Raw genomic sequence first — 20586 nt, 5'->3', positions numbered from 1 at the left:
GTCAAGGCTTAGTCTAAAAGAGGGTTTAGAGGAACCTGACTGAAGTTTGGTCAAGAAGGGCATTTGGGTCACATTACATGAGAGTTCCACTCCCCTCATCCCTATTCCAATACAGGATTTCACTGTTCTTTGATAAATAGTTATTACAGAGGCTAATCGAATAGATGATTTACATCTACATATTTCCATTGGGCATTTTCTTACTGTATGTGTGAGAGTTACAAGTTCCAAATTTTTTATACAAATAGGTTCTGAGACCAGAGTCCTTTGTATTATTCTGAAAACCAACTTATATTACATATAAAATTCCATTATATATTTGGATCTATTGATAGATTTTTGTTGTTGTTGTTCCCTTGGTCTATCTATCAATGCACCATTTACACAGTGTGTTCATTACTTTAGCTTTCTTATAGATTTAACTATGATAATCATATCTTTTGACTCAATTTTCAGAATTTCCCTAGCTATTCTCACAAGCTATTCATCAAGAGAAACAGTATAACTTTCTAGGGCCAAATCTCTAAAAATAATCATGCTGAGGTTCTGATTAGCATCATACTTATGAATTGAAGTGAGACATAATATTTTTACAATGGTAAAATAATGACATTATCCAGTCTGCCAATAATATACTTCTGGCCACTGTATATCTCACTCTCCTTTAGATCCCTTATGTAGTTTGATAGTTTTCTATATATAGATATACATATAGGCAAACATTGATTAAGTTCTTTCAATTTGATTCTTATAGTAAATGAAACATTTTCACATATGGTATAATATGTATTTATTTGCACATGGGAAAGTTGTTGGTTTTGATATAGTAACAATGTTTTCTGCTTTATTCTCTGATTTATTTTTTCAACTAGTTTTAATGTTAATGATCTTGGATATTCATGCACATAATGACAAGCCACTGATTTTCAACATTTATCATTATTTGTACTTCTATTATGGGCTGAATTGTGCCCAACCCCTCAAATCAATATGTTGAAGCCCTAACCCTGAGTACCTTAGAATGTAACTATATTCAGAGTTAGAGCCTTCCAAGAAGTAATTACATTAAAATGAGGCTGTTAAGGTAAGCTCTAATCCATTCTACCTGGTGTTCTTATAAGAAGCTTTGGCTACACAAGGAGACACAAGGAATGCATACATACAGAAGAAAGACCATATGAAGACACAATAAGAGGGCAACACTAAAAAAGTCCCAGAGATCTAAAGCACAATATAGTGAATATAAACAACAGTATTGTATTATAGTCATCAAACTTGCTAAAAGACTAGATCTTAATTATCACAATCCCCAAAAAGAAATGATAATTACATGACATGATCAAGGTGCTAATTGTCACTACAATGGCAATCATATTACGATACCTAAATCTACCAAATCAACATGTTTTACACCTTAAATTTACACAATATTATATGTCATATATTTCAATTAAAATTGAAATATATTTCAATTAAAATATGTCAAATATATTTCAATGTTATATGTCAAATATATTTCATCTCTCCTTGGCTTGAGACCATCTGCAAGCCAAGCAGAGATGCCACAGAAGAAACCAATTTACTGACACCTTGATCATGAACTTCTAGCCTCTCAAACTGTAAGAAAATAAATTTCTCTTGCTTAAACACCCAGTCTACACTTTGTTGTTATGGCAGACCTAGCAAACCTATACACCTTATAATGAATTAAACATAATGAGCACAAAAAGTCCAGTGGAGCTATATTAAATAAGTCATAATAGACTTTAACATAAAGATTAATAATAGAGATAAAGTATATATAATCATATACTATATACATAATATATATAAAATATCTTTTCTGTGTATTTATTATTTATTCTTTGTAATTCTTATAACCTGTTGTGTGACACCTGTTCTTCCAGATGCTGGATTGACAGCAGGGAAAAAGAAATAAAAATCCCTCTACTCTGCTCTTGGGTTTGTGTTCAGGGTTGGTGTGGGGAGCCTATTAGATGGAGTCACAGCAAGAGAGCAAGGGAGTATGTCCCTACCTGGCAGAAAGTCCTGACGAAATTGGTGCTGCTCCCTTAGGTGGAGGTGCTTGGTCATGGCTGGCCCTTGGTTCAGTATAAGATAGACCGAAGATGAGCCTTCCTCTCATCTCACTTAACAAATCTTAATGGCAAAACACAAAAAGATCAAACAGTTTACAAATGACATAAATACATCTCAGAACCAAGCTCAAGAATATTTATATGTCTACAAAATATCCACCACCCAGCAAGTCTGGAATCCAATTAAAAATGACCAGATTTAACAAGAAAATGGGACCCATGAGGAACAAAATAAATCAGTTAAAATTGTTGATAACCTGGGAATTCCCTGGTAGACCAGTTGTTGGGACTCCATGCTCTCCCTGCGGAGGACCTGGGTTCGATCCCTGGTCAGGAACTAAAATCCCACAAGCCACATGGCATGTCTGGAAAAAAAATTTTTTTTAAATTGTTGCTAATCTGACACAGGTGTTAGAAGGGTATTAATACAGTCATTATCACTGTATTCCATACAGTCATTATCCCTGTATTCCATAGATTCAAAAAGTTAAGTACAAGCATGAGAGATAAAACAAAAGATTCAAATTGAACTTCTAGATGTAGATAAAAACTACAATGCTTGATATAAAAAATAAAATGGATGGGATTAAACAGCACATTATACATTTCTACAGAAAAGACAGGAAAAAAACAGAGGAAAAATTAGCAATGAACAGCAAATGGTACAACAATTTCAAGTGGTCAGATAAATATGTAATTGGAGTTCTTACAGGAGTGTGAGGGAGTAGGGGAGAAAATTTAAAGAAATAATGAGTGAAAGTTTTTCAAACTGTAAATCCATACATCCATGAAGCTTAGTGATCTCAAGCATAAGAAACATAAAGCTACACTAAGGCACATCACAAACAAATTGATCAAAACCAGTGAAAAATATAAAATATTAAAAGCAGCTGGAGGAAAAAAAATTATTTGTACAAAGAAGCCAAGATGGGGGGGACCTTCAAGATGGCGGAGGAGTAAGAGGTGGAGATCAACTTCCTACCCACAAATATATCAAAAATACATCTACATGTGGAAGAACTCCTACAGAACATCTACTGAACGCTGGCAGAAGACCTCAGATTTCCCAAAAGGCAAGAAAATCCCCAGATACCTGGGTAGAGCAAAAGAAAAAAGAAAAAACAGAGACAAAAGAATAGGGACGGGACCTGCACCTCTGGGAGGGAGCTGTGAAGGAGGAAAAGTTTCCACGCACTAGGAAGCCCCTTCACTGGCGGAGACAGGGGATGGGCGGGGGAAACTTCGGAGCCACGGAGGAGAGCACAGCAACAGAGGTGCTGAGGGCAAAGCGGAGAGATTCCCGCACAGTGGATCAGTGCTGACCAGCACTCACCAGCCTGAGAGGCTTGTCTGCTCACCCACCAGGGCAGGTGGGGGCTGGGAGCTGTGGCTCCGGCTTCAGAGGTCAGATCCCAGGGAGAGGACTGGGGTTGGCTGTGTGAACACAGCCTGAAGGGGGCTAGTGCACCACAGCTAGCTGGGAGGGAGACAGGAAAAAAAGTCTGGACCTGCCGAAGAGGCAAGAGACCATTGTTTCGGGGTGCACGAGGAGAGAGGTTCCTTCCCTGTGTGCCCACAGAAGGCAGAGCACTGCCTAAGCAAGTTCCAGAGACGGGAGCGAGCTGTGGCTATCAGCTCGAACCCCAGAGACAGGCATGAAATGCTAACACTGATGCTGCTGCCACCAAGAATCCTATGTGCAAGCACAGGTCACTATCAACACACTCCCCCAACCCTGAGAGCCTGTGGAGCCCACCACTGCCAAAGTCCCTTGATCCAGGGACAACTTCCCTGGGAGAACACACGGCATGCCTCAGGTTATTACAATGTCATGCCAGCCTCTGCTACCAGAGGCTCACCCCACATTCCAGTTATGACTACCATACCCCTTCTTCCCACCAGCCTGAGTGAGCAAGAGTGGCCTAATCAGCCGCTGCTTTAACCCCTCCTGTCTGGGTGGGGAACAGATGCCTGAGGGTGATCTACATGCAGAGATGGGACCAAAACCAAAGCTGAACCCCAGGAGCTGTGCAAACAAAGAAGAGAAAGGGAAATTTCTCCATGCAGCCTCAGGAGCACCAGATTAAATGCCCACAATCAACTTGATGTACGCTGCATTTGTGGTATACCTGAATAGACAACAAATTGTCCCAAATTGATGAGGTGGACTTTGGAAGCAACTGTACACTTGGGTTTTGCTGTCTGCGACTGATTTGTTTCTGATTTTTATATTTATCTTAGTTTAGTTTTTAGCGCTTGTTATCATTGGTGGATTTGTTTATTGATTCAGGTGCTCTCTTTTTCTTTTTATATATTTTTTATTTTAATTACTTAATTTTATTTATTTTTTCTTTCTTTTTTTCTCCCTTTCCTTCTGAGCCATGTGGCTGACAGGGTCTTGGTGCTCCTGCCTGGTGTCAGGCCTAAGCCTCCGAGGTGGGAGAGCCAAGTTCAGGACATTGCTCCACCCGAGGCCTCCCAGACCCACGTAATATAAATCAGCGAGAGCTCTCCCAGAGCTTCTGTCTCAATTCTAAGACCCAGCTCCACCCAATGACCAGCAAGCTCAAGTGCTGGACGCCGCATGCCAAACAACTAGCAAGACAGGAACACAACCCCACCCATTAGGAGAGAGGCTGCCTAAAATCATACTGAGTTCACAGACACCCCAAAACACCACCAGACGTGGCCCTGACCACCAGAAAGACAAGATCCAGCCTTATCCACCAGAACACAGGCACCAGTCCCCTCCACCAGGAAACCTACACAACCCACTGAACCAACCTTAGCCACTAGGGGCACACATCAAAAACAATGGGAACTACGAATCTACAGCCTGTGAAAAGGAGACCCTAAACACAGTAAGTTAAACAAAATGAGAAGACAGAGAAATATGCAGGAGATGAAAGAGTAAAGTACAAAATGAAGAGGATATAGGCAGTTTAACTGAAAAACAATTCAGAGTAATGATAGTAAAGATATCCAAAATCTTGGAAATAGAATAGAGAAAATACAAGAAACGTTTAACAAGAACCTAGAAGAACTCAGGAGCAAACAATGATGAACAACACAATAAATGAAATTTAAAATTCTCTAGAAGGAATCAATACCAGAATAACTGAGGCAGAAGAACGGAAAAGTGACCTGGAAGATAAAATAGTAGAAATATCTGTCACAGAGCAGAATAAAAAAAAAAGAATAAAAAGAATTGCGGATAGTCTCAGAGAGCTCTGGGACAACATTAAACGCACCAACATTCGAATTATAAAGGTCCCAGAAAAAGAAGAGAAAAAGAAAAAGAAATATTTTCAGAAGAAAATATTTGAAGAGATTATAGTTGAAAACTTCCCTAACATGGGAAAGGAAATAGTCAATCAAGGCAAGGAAGTGCAGAGAGTCCCATACAGGATAAACCCAAGGAGAAACATGCTGAGACACGTATTAATCAAACTAACAAAAACTAAATACAAAGAAAAAATATTAAAAGCAGCAAGGGAAAAGCAACAAATAACATACAAGGGAATCCCCATAAGGTTAACAGCTGATCTTTCAGCAGAAACTCTGCAAGCCAGAAGAGAGTGGCAGGACATATTTAAAGTAATGAAAGGGAAAAAATTACAACCAAGATTACTCTACCCAGCAAGGATCTCATTCAGATTCGCTGGAGAAAACAAAAACTTTGCAGACAAGCAAAAGTTAAGAGAATTCAGCACCACCAAACCAGCTTTACAACGAATGCTAAAGGAACTTCTCTAGGCAGGAAACACAAGAGAAAGAAAAGACCTACAAAAACAAACCCAAAACAATTAAGATTGTAGTAGGAACATACATATCGATAATTACCTTAAATGTAAATGGATTAAATGCTCCAACTGAAACACTTAGACGGGCTGAATGGACAGAAAAACAAGACCTGTATATATGCTGTCTACAAGAGACCCAATTCAGACCTAGGGACACATACAGACTGAAAATCAGAGGATGGAAAAAGATATTTCATGCAACTGGAAATCAAGAGAAAGATGGAGTGGCAATACACATACAAGACAAAATATACTTTAAAATAAAGACTGTTACAAGAGACAAGGAAGGACAGTGCAAAATGATCAAGGGATCAATCCAAGAAAATATAACAATTGTGAATATATATGCACCTAACATAAGAACAGCTCAATATATAAGGCAAATACTAACAGTCCTAAAAGGGGAAATTGACAGTAACATGATAATAGTAGGGGACTTTAATACCTCACTTTCACCAATGGACAGATCATCCAAAATGAAAATAAATAAGGAAACACAAGCTTTAAATAACACATAAACAAGATGGACTTAAATGATATTTATAGGACATTGCATCCAAAAACAACAAAGTACAATTTCTTCTCAAGTGCTCATGGAACATTCTCCAGGATAGGTCATATCTTGGGTCACAATTCAAGCCTTGGTAAATTTAAGAAAACTGAAACTGTATCAAGTATCTTTTCCAACCACAACGCTATGAGACTAGATATCAATTACAGAAAAAAAAAAACTGTAAAAAACACAAACACATGGAGGCTAAACAATACACTAGTAAATAACCAAGAGATCACTGATGAAATCAAAGAAGAAATCAAAAAATACTTAGAAAGAAATGACAATGAAAACACAACCCAAAACCTATGGGATGCAGCAAAAGCAGTTCTAAGAGGGAAGTTTATAGCGATACAATCCTACCTCAAGAAACAAGAAACATCTCAAATAAACAAACTAACCTTACACCTTAAGGAACTAGAGAAAGAACAAACAACCTTAAAGTCAGTAGACGGAAAGAAATCATAAAGATCAGAGCAGAAATAAATGAAATAGAAACAAAGAAAACAATAGCAAAGATCAATAAAACTAAAAGCTGTTTCTTTGAGAAGATAAACAAAATTGATAAACCATTAGCCAGACTCATCAAGAAAAAAAGGGAGAAGACTCAAACCAACAGAATTAGAAATGAAAAGAAGTAACAACTGACACTGCAGAAATACAAAGGATCATGAGAGATTACTACAAGCATCTATATGCCAATAAAATGGACAACCTGGAAGAAATGGACAAATTCTTAGACAAGCACAACCTTCTGAGACTGAACCAGGAAGAAATAGATAATATAAACAGACCCATCACAAGCACTGAAATTGAGACTGTGATTAAGAATCTTCCAACAAACAAAAGCCCAGGACCAGATGGCCTCACAGGTGAATTCTATCAAACATTTAGAGAAGAGTTAACACCTATCCTTCCCAAACTCTTCCAAAATATAGCAGAGGGAGGAACACTCCCAAACTCATTCTACGAGGCCACCATCACCCTGATACCAAAACCAGACAAAGATGTCACAAAAAAAGAAAACTACACACCAATATCACTGATGAACATAGATGAAAAAATCCTCAACAAAATACTAGCACAGAATCCAACAACACATTAAAAGGATCATACAACATGATCAAGTGGGGTTTATCCCAGGAATGCAAGGATTCTTCAATATACACAAATCAATCAATGTGATACACCATATTAACAAATTGAAGGATAAAAACCATATGATAATCTCAATATATGCACAAAATGCTTTTGACAAAATTCAATATCCAATTATGATATAAACTCTCCAGAAAGTAGACACAGAGGAAAGCTACCTCAACATAATAAAGGCCATATATGAGAAACCCACAGGCAACATCATTCTCAATGGTGAAAAACTGAAATCATTTCCTCTGAGATCAGGAACAAGAGAAGGTTGCTCACTTTCACCACTATTATTCAATACAGTTTTGGAAGTCCTACCCACAGCAATCAGAGAAGAAAAAGAAATAAAAAGAATCCAAATCAGAAAAGAAGAAGTAAAACTGTCACTGTTTGCAGATGACATGATACTGTACATAGAGAATCCTAAAAATGCTGCCAGAAAACTACTAGAGGTAATCAATGAATTTGGTTAAGTTGCAGGATACAAAATTAATGCAGAGAAATCTCTTGCATTCCTATACACTAATGATGAAATATCTGAAAGAGAAATTAAGGAAACACTCCCATTGACCATTGCAACAAAAATAATGAAATACCTATGAATAAGCCTACCTGAGGAGACAAAAGACCTGTATGCAGAAAACTATAAAACACGGATGAAAGAAATTAAAGATGATACAGATGGAGATATATACCATGTTCTTGGATTGGAAGAATCAACATTGTGAAAATGACTATACTACCCAAAGCCACCTACAGATTCAACGCAATCCCTATCAAACTCTAATGGCATTTTTCACAGAACTAGAACAAAAAAATTCACAATTTGTATGGAAACACACAAGACCCCGAATAGCCAAAGCAATCAGGAGAAAGAAAAACAGAGCTGAAGGAATCAGTCTCCCTGATTTCAGACTACACTACAAAGCTACAGTAATCAAGACTGTATGGTACTTGCACAAGAACAGTAATATAGATCAATGGAACAGGATAGAAAGCCCAGAAATGAATCACACAACTATGGTCAATTAATCTATGACAAAGGAGGCAAGGATATACAATGGAGAAAAGACAGCCTCTTCAATAAGTGGTTCTGGGAAAACAGGACAGCTGCATGTGAAAGAATTAAATTAGAACACTCCCTAAGAGCATACACAAAAATAAACCCAAAATGGATTAAAGACCTAAATGTAAGGCCAGACACTATAAAACTCTTAGTGGAAAACCTACGCAGAACATTCTATGACATAAATCACAGCAAGATCCTTTTTGACCCACCTTCTATAGAAAAGGAGATGAAAACAAAAATAAACAAATGGGACCTAATGAAACTTAAAAGTTTTTGCACAGCAAAGGAAACCATAAACAAGATGAAAAGACAACCCTCAGAATGGGAGAAAATATTTGCAAACAAAGCAACTGACAAAGGATTAATCCCCCAAATATACAAGCAGCTCATGCAGCTCAGTATCAAAAAACCAAACAACGTAATCAAAAAATGGGCAGAAGACCTAAATAGACATTTCTCCAAAGAAGATATACAGATGGCCAATGAACACATGAAATGATGTTCAACATCACTAATCATTAGAGAAATGCAAATCCAAACCACAATGAAGTATCACCTCACACCAGTCAGAATGGCCATCATCAAAAAATCTACAAACAGCAAATGCCACAAAGGGTGTGAAGAAAATGGAACCCTCTTGCACTCTTGGTGGGAATGTAAATTGATACAACCACTATGGAGAACAGTATGGAGGGTCCTTAAAAAACTGAAAATAGAACTACCATATGACCCAGCAATCCCACTCCTGGGCATCTAGCCTGAGAAAACCATAATTCAAAAAAAGAGGTGGGCTTCCCTTGTTGTGCAGTGGATAAGGATCTGCCTGCCACTGCAGGGGACACAGGTTCGAACCCTGCTCTGGGAATACCCCACATGCCACAGAGCAACTAAGCCTGTGAGCCACAACTATTGAGCCTGCGCTCTAGAGCCTGCGAGCCACAACTACTGAAGCCCATGTGCCTAGAGCCCATGCTCCGCAACAAGAGAAGCCACCGCAATGAGAAGCCCATGCGCCGTAATGAAGAGTAGCCCCTGCTCACCACAACTAGAGAAAGCCTGCATTCAGCAACAAAGAACCAACACAGCCAAAAATAAATAAATAAATAAAATAAAATAATTTTTTTAATTAAAAAAAAAAAAAGTCATGTACCACAATGTTCATTGCAGCTCTATTTACAATAGCCAGGACATGGAAGCAACCTAAGGGTCCATCGACAAATGAATGGATAAAGATGTGGCACATATATACAATGCAATATGACTCAGCCATAAAAAGAAACGAAATTGAGTTATTTGTAGTGAGGTGGATGGACCTAGAGTCTGTCATACAGAGTGAAGTAAGTCAGAAAGAGAAAAACAAATACTGTATGCTAACACATATATATGGAATCTATAAAATAAAAAAAAGGTTCTGATGAACCAAGGGGTGGGGCAGGAAAAAAGACACAGACGTATAGAAGGGACTTGAGGACACGGGGAGGGGGAAGGGGAAGCTGGGATGAAGTGAGATAGTAGCTTTGACATATATACACTACCAAATGTAAAATAGATAGCTAGTGGGAAGCAGCCACATAGCACAGGAAGATCAGCTTGGTGTTTTTGACCACCTAGTGGGGTGGGATAGCGATGGTGGGAGGGAGACACAAGAGGGAGAGTACATGGGGATTTATGTATACATATAGCTGACTCACTTTGTTATAAAGCAGAAACTAACACAACATTGTAAAGCAATTATACTCAAATAAAGATGTTAAAAAAAAAAAACAGATGGTCTCATACCACCTTGAACTAGGGTGACTAGCTCAGTGTCAGGCACACAGTAGGTGTTTGCTAAATGCCCAGGTAGATTCTCTCCAATGAGCAAATCCTGTGAATTTCAGTATATTACCCAGGTGGGAGGAAGAGCCAATAATACTTTCCTCTTCCCCCAGCCCCTTAACTAAGTATCTTCAGAATTGGGAGAGGTACTGACCCAGCACAGAAATGACAAGGAAGGCAGTCAGAAAATGAGATTCCACATGGAAGTGGACATTTTATGGAAGAAAATAAGGAAATCAACTCGGCATTGCCTCAGCTCAGTCACTCAATGCACTGGATCCCAATTCTGCATGCAAGGGGTGCATGCTGCCTGTGGCCAACTAGCCTGAAACGTGACCTGCTCTTATGGGGTCATGCCAACATTACATGCAGGACTATTTTTAAGATCATCTTGGCCCTAATCTTACTTTCAGAGGTTCTGCTCCTTATCACATCAAATACATTAAAACTCAGCCCATTCCACATCAAATCTAATCTATTTTGTTCCAAATTTTGAAAGAGCTTTTATAATTTTGCTTTTGAAATTATTTAGCTGTAATAAATATTTAGTGTATAATGTCTATGATTTCTTAGCAGTCATATATGTTTGGGAACTTTTTAGGAAGTGAAAGAAATCTAGTCTCTGTTATCTTTAAACGTCAAGACATTTGACCACTCAATTAAGGAACTCAACAATTAAGGAAGTTGACACAATGTTACATTATGGGTGGACATATAATTAAATGTTTATTAATTCAAAAAAAATATTTGTTAAATATTTCTCAAAGTTAAGATTACTCAGACTTTCCATGGTAAACTTGATTCCCCTTTGTATAGGTGTTTCTTTATCATTTTCCTATTTGGAGCAGAACTGCTCCATTATAGGATCATATAATTGACTGTCAAAAAAAAAAAAAAGAAGTCAAGATAAAGATTGTCAGAAACAGTGCAAGAAAAGAAAAAGAAAAAGGCTAAAAAGAAAAAAAATTGTCAACCTCGGGGAAAAGACAACAAAAACTTTCAAAAATGAAGATAAAATAAACTAAAAAAAAATCTCTTTTTTACAGAATTTATGTTTTATTTTTCTCTTTGGAATTTGATCAGAGCTACTCTCAAGGGCCCTTTTCCTGAGACTTATTAGCTAGAAAGTAGGGTAAAGCCAAATCACAGATTTGATATCCCTCTGTAAAAAAAAAAAACAATTAAAATAATACTTTTGTCTGAATATTGTGACAAACTTCAGGGAAGAAAACTCATATAGAATTTAGTCACCTAAGCATCAATATCTCTGTACAGCCACTCAAGACTAAAATATTTGGTCTCCCCAGGGAGGTGTCAAAAAAAGAAGGGAGTAACCTAACCTAGAATTATCAAAAGAGTACCTAAATTTCAAAATAGGTCCATATAACCCCATATCCTTTTTATCCTGATCATTACCCAGGAGGTACCTGGAGGAAATTAATTCTCTCTGAAGAGAGTGAATTCGGTTGCCAAACTGCTTTACTAAGGTTAATTTTCAAGACCTGCATATCTAAGATTTGCAGTCTCTGGGAAAATAGATTATAGGTGGACCCATAAAATAAATCATCTAAATATCCAAGGAGAAGCTGGGGTGAGACTATTTTAAAAATTAAGTTATTTAAAACATGCATGTTAAGAAATGGGGTGGGGGAATTCCCTGGCAGTTCAGTGGTTAGGACTCTGCATTTCCACTGCAGGGGGCCTGGGTTCAACTCCTGGTCCCTGGTGGAGGAGTTAAGATCCTGCATGCCACGCAGTGTGGCCAAAAACAAAGGGGAGAGGGAATAAAAATAAAACATGTGTGTGGGACTTCCCTGGTGGTCCAGTGGGTAAGACTCCATGCTCCCAATGCAGGGGGTCTGGGTTCAATCCCTGGTCAGAGAACTAGAACCTGCATGCATGCTGCAACTAAGAGTTTGCGTGCCGCAAATAAGAAGCCTGCACGCCACAATTAAGACCCGGAGCAGCCAAAATAAATACATAAATAAATATATTTTTTAATGTGTGTATACAGGGAAGTGTAGAAAACACACATAAGCCTATATAATATGCATATCCCTCCAAAAAATACCTGAGGAAAATTAGGCTTTCTTCTCAGGCTAATCAAAAGGATCAGAAGACACACAGCTGATTAGGGAAGTACTTTCCAGGCACAGGGCCATTCTTCAAAGATGAGAGAGGTGACTGTTTTTTCAAACACCTAATTTTCTACAAAAAATTACAAGGAATACAAAGAAATAGGAAACATGGACCATTCAAAGGGAAAAAATAAGGCGGGAGAAACCACTGCTGAAGAAACACAGGCATTAAAATTACTACACAAAACGTTAAACAACTGTTTTTAATATGCTCTAAGAGCTAAAGGAAAACCCTGAAAGAGAACTAAGGAAAATCAAGAAAATGATAAACAAAATGAGAATATTAGCAAAGAGATGAAAATTACAAAACAAAAAACAAACAGAAATTCTAGAAGTGAATTGAAAATCCACAAGAAAATTTGAGGGAATTATCTGGCAGTCCAATGGTTAGGACTCCACATTTTCACTGCCGAGGGCCCAGGTTCAATCCCTGGTCAGGGAACTAAGATCCCACATGCCATGCAGCATGGCTGAAAAATAAAATTTTTTAAAAAAATAAAATAAAAATAAAGAGTTTGATAGTAGACTTGAGCAGCCAGAAGAATCATGGAACTTGAAGGCAGGTTATTTGATATTATCCCACCTGAGACGTAGAAAGACAAAAGTAGAGAGACTCAGGGACCAATTAGGTACCATCAGGTGTACCTATGTATGCATTATGTGAGGCACAGAAGAAGAGAGAAAACAGAATAGTGAGATTATTTGAAGAACAAGAGCCAAAACTTTCCTAAATTTGAGAAAAAATTAAGTATCTACAAATTCAAAAAACCCATAGGATAAAGCCAAAGAGGCCAACTCTATGATACATTAAAATTAAACTGTTGAAAGACAAAAACAAAGAGAGAATCTTGAAAGTAGCAGGACAAAAGTGATGTGTCATGTACATGGTATCCTCATTAAGATTATCAACCAGTTTGGGACTTCCCTGGTGGTCCAGTGGTTGAGACTTTGCCTTCCAATGCAAGGGCTCCGGGTTCAATCCCTGTTTGGGGAGGTGGGATCCCACATGTCTCGGGGCCAAAAAAAAAACCCCAAAAACCAAAACATAAAAAAGAAGCAATACTGTAACAAACTCAATAAAGACTTTTAAAATGGTCCATATTTAAAAAAAAGAAAAAGAAAAGATTATCAACCAATTTCTCAGCAGAAATCTTGGAGGCCAGAAGGCAATGGATGCTATACAGAAAGTGTTGAAAGAAAGAGGAAAAAAAAAAAAAAACCTTATCAACTGAGAATTTTATATCCAGAAAAAAAGTCTTTATAAATATGGAAGATAATAATACATTCCCTGTTAAACAAAAGTGGCAGGAATTCATGATCGTTAGACCTTCCTAAGAAAACGCTGAAGGGACACCTATAGTTTAAAATGAAAGTACAGGGCTTCCCTGGTGGTGCAGTGGTTGAGAATCTGCCTGCCAATGCAGGGGACACGGGTTCGAGCCCTGGTCTGGGAAGATCCCACATGCTGTGGAGCAACTAGGCCCGTGAACCACAACTACTGAGCCTGCACGTCTGGAGCTTGTGCTCTGCAACAAGAGAGGCCACGACAGTAAGAGGCCTGCGCACCGCGATGAAGCGTGGCCCCCGCTTGCCGCAACTAGAGAAAGCCCTTGCACAGAAACGAAGACCCAACACAGCCAAAAATAAAATAAATAAAATAAATAAATTAAAATGAAAGTACAGTAGGGAGTAATTTGAAGCCACATGAAGATGTAAAGATCTCCAGTAAAGGTATAAACATGAAAAAATATAAAAAAATATATATTTTTTGTTGTAATTTCACTTTTTATTTTGTACAAGATTTAAAAGAAATTTACATGAACATCATTATAAAACTGTGCTGAGTACAGAATATATAAAGATGTAACTCGTGACATTAATAACATAAAGTTCAGGGAGATGCAACTGTAAAGGAGTATTTCTGTATGCAATGAAATTTATGCTGTATCAATTCAAAACAGAGTATTATAAATTTAGGATGTTATATGTAACCCTTATGGTAAAACAAAGAAAATATCTGTACAATACATACAAAAGGAGTTAGAAGGCAGTCAACACATGTGACTACAAAAAATTAATTAAGCACAAGGAAAGTAGAAATAGACAAAACAAGTTGCCAGAAATACTCATAAGAGATACAGAAAACAAATAATTACTTTATTTGTGGCAAAATGGCAAAGAAGTTCTTCCTTAAACAGTAATTACATTAAATATAAGTGGATGAAAGCCCTCAAGCTAATAGCATAGTTTTGCAGAATTGATTTTTTTAAAAACCTATATACTGTATACAAAAGACTCAGTTTAGATCAAAGGACACATACGTTGATAGTGAAAGGATGGAAAAAATATCCTATGCAAATAGTAAGAAAAGGAGAGCTGCATGGCTATGTTAATATTAAGTAATTAATATCAGACAAAATAGACATTAAATCTAAAACTGGTAAAAGAAAAATAAGGACATTATCTAGGCAAAAGGAATATTTCACATAGGTGATATAATAATTATAAATATGTACATGCCAAACCTCAGCTCCAAACTATGCAAGGCAAGCACTGACAAAACTGAGGGAAGAAATAGACGTTTTCACAATTAGAGCAAAAGATTTCAGTACCCCATATTCAACAATATGGAGAGCAACCAGAGAGAGGATCAATAAGAAATGGAAAACTTGAACAACACTTTCAAACAATTAGACCTAAAAGACATATACAGAGCAAACTACCCTGAAAACACAGAATACACACTTTTATTCAAGTACACATTGAACATTTTGTATGATATACTATATTCTAGCTTACAAAAAAAAACAAAAAAAGTGAAGAAAGCCTATGTGAACTACAGGAAGCGATTATGAGAAATAATCTATGCATAATTGTGGTCCCAGGTGGATGAGAGTAAGAAACAGGAAGAAAGTATATTTAATATAATAATGGCTGAGAACTTTCCATTTCTGCAGAGAGATCTGGATATTGAAGTTCATGAAGCTCCTAAGTCCCCAGTCAGATTCAATCCAAAGAGATCTTCTCCAACATGCATTGTGATAAAACTGACTAAAATTGAAGGCAAAGAAAGAATTTTAAAAGAAACAACAAGACAAAAGTATCACATGCAGTGGAACCTCTCCCCCTGCCCCCATAAGACTATCAACATATATCTCAGAAGAAACTTTGCAGGCTATGGGACAGTGGGATGATATATTCAATGTACTAAAAGAAAAAAAAAGTTAACCAAAAATAGTTTACCTGAAAATTGTCCTTCAGAAACGGAGAGATAAAGACTCTCAGACAAAGAAGATCTAAGGGAATACATCACTGCTAGACTTACTTTACCTAAAATGCTGAAGGGAGCTCTTCAAACTAAAATGAAAAGACACTAGGAACATTAAAACATAAAAATACAAAGCACATTGGTAAGGCAGGTATATAGTGAAATCGGGATACTCCAGTGCAATACTGTAATATGATGGTCTGTTAAACATTTGTTTCATACAAAGGTTAAAGGACAGAAGCATTGAAAACAACTATACTTACAATAATTTGTTAATGGATAAACAACATAAAAATATGTAAATTTTGACATCAAATCTTAAACTGTTTGGGGGAAGGAGTATGTGAATGGTTAGGTGGTTCTCAGCTTAAAATAGACTGTTATATCTATAAGGCATTCATGTTTTATCAGCTTCATGGTAGATAGACAAGAGAAAAAGGGAAGGAAAACAAATGCAACACTAAAGGAAATCATGAATCCACAAAGGAAGACATCAAGAGACAAAGAAAGGAAAAAGAAGTCTGCAAAACAGCTAGAAAAAAAATGACAGGCTGGCATTAGTAAGTTCTTCCATATCAATAAATCCTCTAAATATAAATAGATTAAAATTTCCAATTAAAGGACATAGATGACTGAATGAATTTTTTTAACAAACAGCTATAATCTACCTAAAAAGGTTTTTTCAGCTTTCATGACAGTTAAAAATGATGGAATGGAAAAATATATTCTGTAAAAATGAAAACCAAAAGTGAGAAGGGATAGTTATACATACAGCAGACAAAATAGACTTTAAGCACAAAAAAGTAACATGATACAAAGAAAGTCATTACATAATGTTGAAGGGTCAATTCAGCAAGAGGATTTAACAATTGTAAACTTTATGCAGCTGACATCAGAGCACCCAAATATATTAAACCAGTACTAACCCTGGTGGTCCAGTGGTTAAGAATCTGCCTTCCCAAGCAGGGGATGTGGGTTCAGTCCCTGGATGGGGAACTAAGATCACACAAGCCACGGGGCAAATAAGCCCATGTGAATTAGTGCCAATATTTCCAAATTCTTTCAAAATATTGAAGAGAGAAAACACTACCAATCTCATTTATTTGAGGTCAGAACTATCCTAATTCCAAAGCCTGATAAAGACATGACTAGAAGGAAAAAACCACAGACCAATATTCCTGATGAATATAGATGGCAATCCTCAAGAAAATAATAGCAATCCGAAATCGGTCACACAATGAAATGTCACACACCTTGATAAAGTGGGATTTATCCCTGGGATGCAAGGATGGTACAAAATATGCACATCAATAAATGTGATACACCACTTTAATTAATTGAAAGTTAAAAACCATATGATCATCTCAATAGATGCAGAAAAAGCTTTTGACAAAATTCAACACCAATTTATGATAAAACTCTCCAGAAAGTGGGCATAGAGGGAAACTACCTCAACATAGTAAAGGCCATATACGACAAACACACAGTTAACATCATACTCAACAACGAAAAGCTGAAAGCATTTCCTCTAAGATCAGGAACAAGACAAGGATGTCCACTCTTACCACTTTTATTCAACATAGGTTTGGAAGTCCTAGCCATGGTAATCAGAGAAGAAAAAGAAATTAACAGAATCCAAATTGGAAATGAAGAAGTAAGACTGTCACTGTTTGCAGATGACATGGTACTATACATAGAAAATCCTAAAGATGATACCAGAAAACTACTAGGGCTCACCAATGAATTAGGTAAAGTTGCAGGATACACAATTAATATACAGAAATCTCTTGCATTTCTATACAGTAACAATGAAAGATCAGAAAAATAACTTAAGGAAACAACCCCATTTATCATTGCAACAAAAAGAATAAACCTACCTAAGGAGGCAAAAGACCTGGGCTCTGAAAACTATAAGATGCTGATGAAAGAAATCGAAGATGATACAAACAGATGAAACGATACACCATGTTCTTGGATAGGAAGAATCAATATTGTCAAAATGACTATACTACCCAAAGCAATCTACAGATTCAATGCAATCACTATCAAATTATCAATGGCATTTTCACAGAACAAGAAGAAAATATTTTTAAATTTGCATGGAAACACGAAAGACCCTGAATAGCCAAAGCAATCTTGAGAAAGAAAAATGGAGCTGGACGAATCAGGCTCCCTGACTTCAGACTATACTGCAAAGCTACAGTCATGAAAACAGTACCATTACTGGCAACAAAACAAAAATATAGATCAATGGAACAGGATAGAAAGCCCAGAAATAAACCCACACAACTATGGTCAATTAATCTACAACAAAGAAGGCAAGACTATACAATGGAGAAAAGACAGTCTCTTCAATAAATGGTGTTGGGAAAACTGGACAGCTACCTGTAAAAGAATGAAACTAGAACATTCTCTAACACCATAGACAAAAATAAACTCAAAATGGATTAAAGACCTAAATGTAAGGCTGGATACTATAAAACTCTTAGAGGAAAACATTGGAAGAACGTTCTTTGGCATAAATTGCATTAATAGCTTTTTGGATCCACCTCCTAGATTAATGAAAAGAAACACAAAAATAAATAAGTGGGCGTAAACTTGGATCTGTTCACTGGTGGGGTGCCTTGGAACATTAGGCCGGCCTGAGGTTCCACGTTCAGCAGAACCACTTATGGAGCCTGCACTGGGCCCTGTGACCTTTGAGGGTGTGGCTGTATACTTTTTCCAGGAGGAATGGAGGCTTCTTGATGAGACCCAGAGACGCCTGTACCACAATGTGATGCTGGAGACCTTTGCACTTGTTGCATCATTGGGACTTCCATCTTTTAGGTCCCATGTTGTTGTCCAACTGGAGCTGGGAGGAGAACCCTGGGTACATGACAGAGTGGCCATGAATCCAGGCACAGCAAGAGGGGCTCAAAGTGGGCCTGGCCCTGGTGATGGGCATCAGGGCAAGGATGTGATATCATGGTTGGATTCAAATCAGATCAGGAACATGTCCCGTGCCTAACACTGTTTTGGTGGCAAGGCCAGTGACTATGTACCTCATTTCTATTTTTCCTCCATTCTTGGTACATTGCTCCTTCTGTCATTTCTACTCTGACTTCCAACCCAGGATTATCCTTCACCTCTCTGTCTTCCACTCCTCCTTGGTCCTCTCCATCCTCACTCTGCTGTGGTCTTCAATATTGGCCTATACTTAATGTGTCATGAGGTCTGCACCTATCCTTAAAATAGTCCTTGAACACCAGCTACTCAGTGACAATCAGATTTTCCTGGGCCTGAAGACACCTTTCCACACAACACACGTGTCTCCAGCAGTCAAGGCCCTGGTGAAAACCATTCCCGGAGGAGAGAGCTGTGGACCCCTTGCTCCTCTGTGTGCTCCATCACACCCTTGTGTCTTTTGCCTGGGTGTTGGCATGAAGCAGAGGACAAGGAGATACCTTCTGAGCAGAATGTTTCTGTCGAAGTGCCACAAATAAATACTTCAAAGGAAGACCTATGCACCCAGAAGGCCTATCCCTGTGAGAGATGTAGCCTGTACTTAAAAAGTGGTTTGCACGTAGGTGAGGACCTGGGAACAAACCCTGGCCAGAAACTGTGTGGGGCAGGTGTAAAATTGAAACAGCACATTGCAAAGAAACTCTTCAGAACAGATGTGGATAAGGTTTTTATGAAAAGTTGCACAGTAGACGCATCCAAGAAGTCTTTCACGTGCCAGGAAGCTGGGAAGGATTTCCCTGGTAGCTTGGCCTTCTCCAGCACCAGGTCACACCACAAAAGCACACTGAGTGTGTGGAGGCCTTTCACAATGGACAAAAGCACGATAAGTGTAGTGAATGTGGGAAAGCCTACTGTCACAGATAGAGGCTTGCTCAGCACCAGAGAGTCCCCACTGGAGAAAATCCTTATCAATGCACTAAATGTGGGAAAACCTTCAGCTATAAACACATTCAGCACTGGAGAGTCCCCACTGGAGAAAGGCGATATAAGTGCAGTGAATGTGGGAAAGCTTTTAACAACAAACCCACACTTGTTGGGCACCAGGGAATTCACACTGGAGAAAGGCCTTATGGGTGTTATGAATGTGGGAATTCTTTAGCCAAAGCTCCAGCCTTAGTGAACATCAGAGAATTAACACTGGATCATGGCCTTATAAATGAATTCAATGTGGAAAATTCTTTACCTCCAACTCCAACCTAATTAAGTGCTGCCAAATTCACATGGGCACAGGGCCTTATGAGTGCAGTGAATGCGGGAAATTCTTTAACCAAAGTCCCAGTCTCATTAAACATCAGAGAATCCACACTGGTGAAAGGCCATGTGAATGTACTGAATGTGGGAAACATTTTAGCCAAAGCTCTACTCTCATTAAGCACCAGAGATTTCACACTGGAGCAAGGCCTTATAAGTGCATTGAATGTGGGAAACTTTTTAGCCAAAGCTTTGGCCTCACTCAACACCAGAGAATTCACACTGGAGAAAGAAAGACCATATGAGTGCACTGAATGCGGAGAATTCTTTAGAAAAAGCACCCAACTTACTCAGCACCGAAAAGTTCACACCAGAGAAAGGCCTCTTGAATGCAGCAAATGTGGAAAAGTCTTCAGTCAAAGGTTGGCCCCAACTGAGCACCAGAAAGTTCACAGCCCTGATAAATTTTATGAGTGTATCGAATGTAGGAAAGCT

The 20586-nt window shown here is 38.0% G+C and overlaps 1 protein-coding gene across 37 annotated transcripts in view; it reads right to left on the bottom strand.

Annotated features, from left to right (window-relative positions):
- Positions 1 to 20586, bottom strand: part of LOC309665293 (uncharacterized protein) — a 325697-nt gene that overhangs the window by 226965 nt on the left and 78146 nt on the right. For all 37 annotated transcript variants that reach the window (XR_014266305.1, XR_014266306.1, XR_014266310.1 and 34 more), the window contains one exon: positions 2037 to 2160. Coding sequence is in view for 4 of the 37 variants with exons in the window: in XM_082478930.1 (XP_082335056.1) it covers positions 2037 to 2160 (124 nt within the window). In the remaining 33 variants the exon portion in view is untranslated. The remainder of the gene's footprint in view (positions 1 to 2036; positions 2161 to 20586) is intronic.

The sequence above is a fragment of the Balaenoptera physalus genome, assembly GCF_965194825.1.
Source record: "Balaenoptera physalus genome assembly, contig: SUPER_7_unloc_4, whole genome shotgun sequence".
NCBI lineage: Eukaryota > Metazoa > Chordata > Mammalia > Artiodactyla > Balaenopteridae > Balaenoptera > Balaenoptera physalus.
The sequence above is the reverse complement of the archived record's forward strand: the minus strand, read 5'-3'. Positions and strand labels throughout refer to the sequence as shown.